The following is a 7500-nucleotide window of genomic DNA, read 5'->3' on the forward strand; positions in this document are numbered from 1 at the left end:
GGCACAACTTGTATAATATTAATAATTTCTTTGGTAGAGGGCTTGATCCATTGTGTTAGAAATATTTCTGGCCTTGGTAGGGGTATTTCTCAAAGTGATTTCTAGTTCAATTACTGCTCTTAATACCTCTAAAATCATATTGGTAATATGAGTGTAAGGTTAATAAATGTTACACAAAAAAGCTTTTGAATGTTCTTACGATATCGTCGGTGGCATCCTTAGCAGCAGTGACGGTCAGCACCAGCACCAGAGGAACGACAGTAGTGAACCAGGACAGAGAGGAGATCTGAGGAATCACCTGAAAGACACACACAGACACACAGACACACAGACACACAGACACACACACACACACACACAGAAATTAGAGTTTTTGTTAAGGGTGCTCCGATGAACTTTCAGTTTTGGTTCATTTTTGCACCCCCCTTGGACAAAAAGCGATGGTGTTTTTACTACGCCAGCTGTAGTTCCTGAAGTTATAATAATATGCACATAAATGCACTTTACTTTTAATTTTTTAATTTTTAATTTTTTTTTCCAGACAAAACAGACAAGGTTTTGTTCCACTCCACCCTGGTTTTCTCTGTCATTGTTTGATAGCAGGATGTCTCAAGAACTGTCCTGAATTTCCTGAGTTCAATGAAAGTTGCTTGAGATTTCAACCATGTGACAATTAAAGGTGGAGTCAGCGATTCTGCAGAACGCCTTTTTTCAAGATCAGACACATGCCTGTATGTGCTGTGTGTGCACTGAAAGTGTTTATACACAGCCTAGGCTCTTGTGTTTTGTAATGGGAATGTTAACAAAGGGGGGCCCAAAGTAGCTAGCAACATGACCGTTTTTCAGAGTCTAGGCTGTGTATTAACACCGGATTTTTTTTTAGCGCACAGCAGCACACACAGTGATTTCGACAACAAGCATTCTCCATAATTGCTGACTCCACCTTAAATCTACAATAAAGTCCCAATTCAGATGCTTAGAAAGGCAACACAAACATTATCTTAATGTTGAAAGTGTGTATTATATCATCAAATAAAACTGCTGTTGTGCCTCAGTTCCTAGTTGCCAGGCAGCAGAGCAGCCACTATAGCCGACCTCTATGGTGCAACGCGACTGTTTTGCAAACGATGATGTAACTTCCTGTGCTGGATATTACACTTCCTTAATCTCATTGCACTTGATTGATCCATATCCTGTTTGGTTAACGTACGGCTTCACAGTGACACAGAACAGCTGCTCACGGCGGACGTGTCACGTTGGGTTGTGTGAGACAGAGATTCTCACAACAGACGCACAAAGTCTTGTTTTGACAGTTTCATATCGTTCCCTATGAATTAGGAAAACAAGTGTGAAATGTAGGTTGTCCTAAAAACGTGCGCTGAACCCACTTTTATATTATTCATTATTCATTATCAGGTTATCCTATTAGCCTATGGCAACAGATGTATTTACTATTTCATTTTCACCGCCTTACATTAACTTCTGCACCAACATCAATAAGAAGGGTAATGTATGTCTAGACCATTTTGTTAGTTGGTCCTATGACCTGTAACCAAGCCCCAACCTCAGCGATTTTTACCGGCATCCAATAAGGAAGTGACCTAAAACTGTAGTAACCAGAAAGTGCCACTGGAGGTGGCGCCAAGACGAGCAGTTTTTCTTTGACTCACTTGTTAGATAGGCCGTTTTCAAAGTCTTATTAAACCTATTTACAGCCTGGGCCACAAAACCATTTTAGTCTGTATGTTTAGGTCATATCTCCATGACAACACTGAGGGGGGTGAATTTTTTTGGCCCACGCTAGTTTTTATTCTTTTGGAGGTTAAAATGTATTGGCGCGATCTCTTGAGTGACAGCTCTCCGCCCGTTGTCCGTTGTCCCTCACTTTGCCTCGGAGGTATACGTCAGCTATCTCCCTCCCCCCGACGTGACGTCGATTCCCCTTTTCGGCAAGAGGAGTGAGGCGGAGTAAAAATCTCACAAGATGGCGACGCGCACAAACCAGGATTATTGGATGCCGTGTGAATAACTGAGGTCAGCCCGGATGCTACATCCATATTATTTACTATCTATGCCTGTAACAGTAAGCTACATGCAGATGACATCCCAAAGTTAACATAGGCACAAAAGCTAACTCAAAATTTGTGTCAAATTTGCATTTTCTAGAAAGATTATTTCAAAACTGTCCTCAAATTTGCATTAAATGTTGCCTGAAAGCCTTGCCTGTATGTGCCTGTATTTGTGTGCGTTTGTTTCCCTCACCTGGAGCACCAGCAGGAAGAGGAAGTATGCGTTAGCGATCCTCTGGAACTGTTCAAACAGGTTGAGAGGGAGGAAGGTGAAGGGGTTGTATTTGCAGGTCTTGATGGCGTTCGTCTGGAAAAAGGCAGAAAAGGAAAAGATTGAGAGTTAGATCAATATTCAATTTAATGTTGAAAGATACCTAAAGATTTATCTTACCGTGAAAAATTCAAAGCCACTTAAAGGTAAAGTTCAAAATTTTAAGTGATTATCTTTTTGCCTCACTCTCTAGCTCAAGAAAAGATGACAGAAACCGTTCCTCCAACTGTGTGTCCATTTTTGATATACCGTAGAAATGAGTGAAGGTCACTCATCTGGGTTAGCTTAGCTCAAACACTGGTAGTCAAGGGGAGCAGGTCAAAAGATAAACTTTACAACATAACTAAACGCTCCTTTGTGCTTGTTGGGACTTGTTTATTTAGTCTTAAACTAAAATGTAAACGGGTCCAGTTACCAAAATTGTCTTCCAGCAAAGGTCCAAACCTCATAATGTCTAGGGCTTAGAGGTTCAAAAATGTGCTTTATTTTTTGAGTGTGTGAAACCCTCCGTAAGGCCTCTCTGGGATTATGTGGAGAATCCTTGGGAGTTCTCTGCAGATGTTTGACATAAGGAGAGAGTGACCTCGTGGGAGGAACACAGCTGTTAACAGGTGGATGGTATCAGGAGGATGAAAGCCCCGACCAGCGGACAGTGTGACTATCATGTGACCATATCACTACATCTCATCACCGCCCACACACAGAGCAGAGATTGTGCTCTGGCTGTTAATGTCTAAATACACAAGCGCAGGAAATGAGTGTTTACACCCGTCTTTGGTATTTTCCCCGAGTTGTGGGATAATGACTTTCACCAAAATAAATAAGGTTTGGGGGGAGAAGACGAATTAAATCAACCTTTTGCTTTTCCATTTTCCATTGAAATTTCAACTTAAAGCAATAGTGCGTAACTTTTTCATATTCATTAATTTCAGTTACGTTTAAGCCATTGACAAATGAGTGGACACAAAATTCAATTAAGCCTATCAGCTCCACTAAACTCTTTCTGTGTATTTCTCACTATGACATCGTTTACAAACTGTCACCCCCTGACACTGGCGCAGGAGCTCAAGTCACGCCTAAGAAATGTTTCAGTTGTTGATTCTACTGCTAAGAAAAAACCTGGAGGTACAGCAGCAGGTATACAATCCATGAATTTTCCATTGACTATTCTTCGTGATTATTTATTTGATCAGCTTTAGTAGCAGAGGAACAATAAACATATGTTTACAATTTGCTCTCCCTTATCTGTGTATTCTATTTTTGAGTTTACCCAGAGGCATCTTTAACTATTAGATTTTGTCTGACATTCAGTGTACTGATAATAGCCAGACACTCAAGACACACCCCGCAGGAGAATCTCTCTTTCTACCCTTTAAAGAGTGTTGGCTGCATCTAGGAGAAGAAAAAAAAAATACTGCACATCACCAAGACCACACACACACACACACACACACACACACACACACACACACACACACACACACACACACACACACACACACACACACACACACACACACACACACACACACACACACACACACACACACACACACACACACTTACTGCATATCTGAAGGAGAGGTTGTACTCGCGGTCATTGGCACGAATTTTCCTCTCCAGCTCTGATTTGAAAAGACAGAGAAATCATTGTTATCATTAATCAAAATGAATTTACTCTTCCTCGTATCACATGATCTTCCTCAGCAGATGGAGCTGCTTAGTCTTCATGGGAAATGTAAAATTCCAATAGGCTCTGTAAACTGTTTTGTAAACAAAGGGAATTTAAACAAAAGGGGGCCCACCACAGCATGTTAACATGCCCGTTTGCGTTTACAGAGCCTAGGCTTTGTATTAACACGAGAATTTAAATAACGTAATAACTTCAAGCATGGTAATGTCGGCTGTGTCCATGTTACATGACTGAAAACTCTTTATCAAGAACTTCACGGAGGCATTTGAACCTCAATGACAAGCATTTTTTCCCTATAATTTCAGTTTGACGCACTTGCCACAGCTGACCATAAAACATACCAATAATATCAACACATTAGAACTATCAATACAGTGTTTTGTAATTGTCATATTTCAGAAGATGTCCGTGTGGTCAAATTACAGAAGCTAAAATCCACCACGACAGCTGAGGATATTCAAAACGCTAAGCGGTCCGTTTAGTTACAGTAATGCTTTACCTATCTCTTTCTTCCTGACGCAGTCCAGCCCAAAGAACGACATCTTCTCTTCCTCTTTCTGCTTCTATCTCTCCATCCTATCGGTCTGCGAAGAAACAGAGAAGGCTGTTACACTGATGCTGACCAAACGATAAAACTGAGTCACCAAGACACACACACACACACACACAGTCGCACTCGCATAGTCACACACAGGCAGTAGCGCGCGCAAACACACACACACACACACACACACACACACACACACACACACACACACACACAGTAAAACAGTTCGGAAACTGACTGAGTAGCGGCCAGTTGACATCAGGGCGCTTTCCGTAAAATGCCCTATGAGGTAATCCTTCCCCAGCCTTCGTCCAAACTGAGGTTAAAGCAGGTTTTATTTTCCCAGTACAGCTGTGGGTTAAAAATACATTTTTATATCTGACTGGAAATGTTTTTGAGACCAAGGGGAGGAGGTGGCACAATGTTTTCTCTCCAGCTCTGATTTAAGAAGACAGAGAAGTTATTGTTTTCATTAATTACATGAATTTACAAGGGCATCGTGATTGACTTTGTACAGGAGTCTTCATGTTCAAAAAATGTATTGTTCAGAGAAATAGTCGAATAAGCTGGTGAATATAGTCAACATCTTGCTTGTTTGTATTGTTGTTGTTGTTGTGTGTGTGTGTGTGTGTGTGTGTGTGTGTGTGTGTGTGTGTGTGTGTGTGTGTGTGTATGTGTGTCTGTATGGGTGTGTGTGTGTGTAGGTATGTGTGTTTGCACAGGAGAAATGGTCAGTGTATAGGCAACATCCAACAACAACAAAACACAGCCACAATGAATTAAAAGGAGAACTACTGTATATCACTTACTTCTCCTTTATACTCGTTTAAAGTAAAGAAGAGGAGGAACAGCTTCAACATAGTTTTACAGTCCAGTTTAAGGTAAGGATTATCTAGTATATGAATGTGTGTGTGTGTGTGTGTGTGTGTGTGTGTGTGTGTGTGTGTGTGTGTGTAGATGTACAGTATGTTTGTGTGTGTGTGTGTGTGTGCGCGCGCTTGTGTGTTTGTGAGAAAGTCTAGCCTTCACTTCCCCTTTATATGCAGAAGAGGTCTTACTCCAGGTTTGCATCAGCCCATCATCATGGGTTACTGTTAATGTGTTTCCCATGTCAGGCAGAGTGACTCAGAGTGAGGGAGGGACGGACAGACAGCCACCCACCATTCAGATATCTGCTCCTTCAGACCGCAAAGAGTTCAAACTCAAGAGGTAATGTTCGGTCTTGTGGTCTGTCTTAGCCCAGTGATGGTTGCTGCTGGTATGCCGCTGTTATCTTAGTGGCTATGCGCTCTTATACAGCCCTTAAGCACCACTACCATCCATCATGACCAGACACATTAAGTGACTGCAGTAGACCCTGATTACAGTAATCAGTGTAAGGAAATCCAAATGTGAAATATGTCTACATGTGTGTTGTAATAGCAGAAAAAATATCATGATGTTATTCAAGAAACTGAACAGGAATTTATTTAATCAAACTTTTGTAATGTATGCCGACGGACTTCAATAAAATTAAAGTTATTTTGCCAACAGGTTTTCACCCCTTGGACTTTTACAACTAAAATGAGGATTACTGTAGATGTTTCCTCTGGGAATATGTTAATTAGAAAATGTAAATAAAATCTCACTGCTGTAAACAACAACAAAACTTGACAATATGCTGTATTACGATGCTTGTTTTTTATTAAAGGTGCTCTGAGGAACTTTCAGTTTTTGTTTATTCTTGCCCCCCCTTTGGACAAAAGCGGTAGTGTTTTTTACTATGCCAGCTATAGTTTCAGGATGAGGGACCTATGACAAAGGCATTAAGAAAAACATTAGAAAAATAGCATTCTTTGCACTGATGGTCTCGTTTGCTGTCACATGTACTTTATGATCATCAGAGGAAAAATAAGACTGTTTAAGAAATATTTAAAAGTTCCTCGTAGCACCTTTAATGAACCAAATTTTTAATTTCTTCACTTCAGTGTTTTGTCAATTGTTTCAGTCTGTAAAAGGTTTTTCTTTATACGTTTGTGCTTTTGTGCAGATATGTGATCCCCCAAAGAAGTCATTTAGATTAATTGTACAAAAACCACCAGGGAAAATTACTTGTGGGGGGAAAAAATCTTACAGACAGGAAACTGTGGTTTATTTGAGACCCTGCCCCAAGTTAGTTGCCAAGGTGACGTCAGTGCACTGGAGCTATAAATATCCACCACATGTGTTTGTCTAGGAATGTGTGTGTTTTAACAGGAACGCCAAAACACACACACACCCCATGCCATGACACACGGGTTATGACACTGATTTGTCTGCATCATTGTTTAAACGCATCCCGTTTGTGTGTCTTTGGGTACATTCATGTGTTATCTCACAAGTGCAAACATATAAATACAACTATAGGGAGTTTTGTGCACACACACACACACACACACACACACACACACACACACACACACACACACACACACACTTGTACCCGCCCTCCACATGCCCACCCTTTGACAAAACCCTACCATAAAAAAAACCCAAAGCAAACAGTCCAGCTATTCATTCACTCCAGAATTAACCAGCCAGTTTATTCCCGGGCCAAAGGAGGACATTTAAACTCACTGCAGTCATTGTGAAGCTTAACAAGGCTTTAACTTTTAAAGGGCAGACGTTGTGGACGGTTGGATTTTGGGCAGGAGGTGGTTCGGTATTTCACGCACATGGCTCTGGTCAACACTCCTGACTCTCCAGGCTTAACTATACAGTGCCCACACACCACAGAGACACAATCAGATTGGAGAGAATTAGTTGTGGATATCCCATTTAAGATGACGTTTAAGTTATTTTTGAAGTGTGTCAGGGCTTTACCAGTTGGGGAAAATATCTTGTCGCAATTTTTCGTACTGACTTTTGTGATGTGATTTGAAATATATTTTTTCTAAAGTGA

General features: G+C 40.9%; 1 protein-coding gene across 1 annotated transcript in view; it reads right to left on the bottom strand.

Annotated features, from left to right (window-relative positions):
* The window catches only part of LOC307259733 (phospholipid-transporting ATPase ID-like), a 36417-nt gene that overhangs the window by 20800 nt on the left and 8117 nt on the right, over positions 1-7500 (bottom strand). Inside the window, exons 2-5 of the mRNA XM_080039689.1 lie at positions 4533-4617; positions 3907-3965; positions 2263-2376; positions 200-298 (exon numbers count right to left, since the gene is read on the bottom strand). Coding sequence (XP_079895815.1) covers positions 200-298; positions 2263-2376; positions 3907-3965; positions 4533-4575 — 315 coding nt within the window. The 5' untranslated portion in view covers positions 4576-4617. The remainder of the gene's footprint in view (positions 1-199; positions 299-2262; positions 2377-3906; positions 3966-4532; positions 4618-7500) is intronic.

The sequence above is a fragment of the Ammodytes marinus genome (assembly GCF_949987685.1).
Source record: "Ammodytes marinus genome assembly, chromosome: 2".
NCBI classification, from domain to species: Eukaryota; Metazoa; Chordata; class Actinopteri; order Uranoscopiformes; family Ammodytidae; genus Ammodytes; species Ammodytes marinus.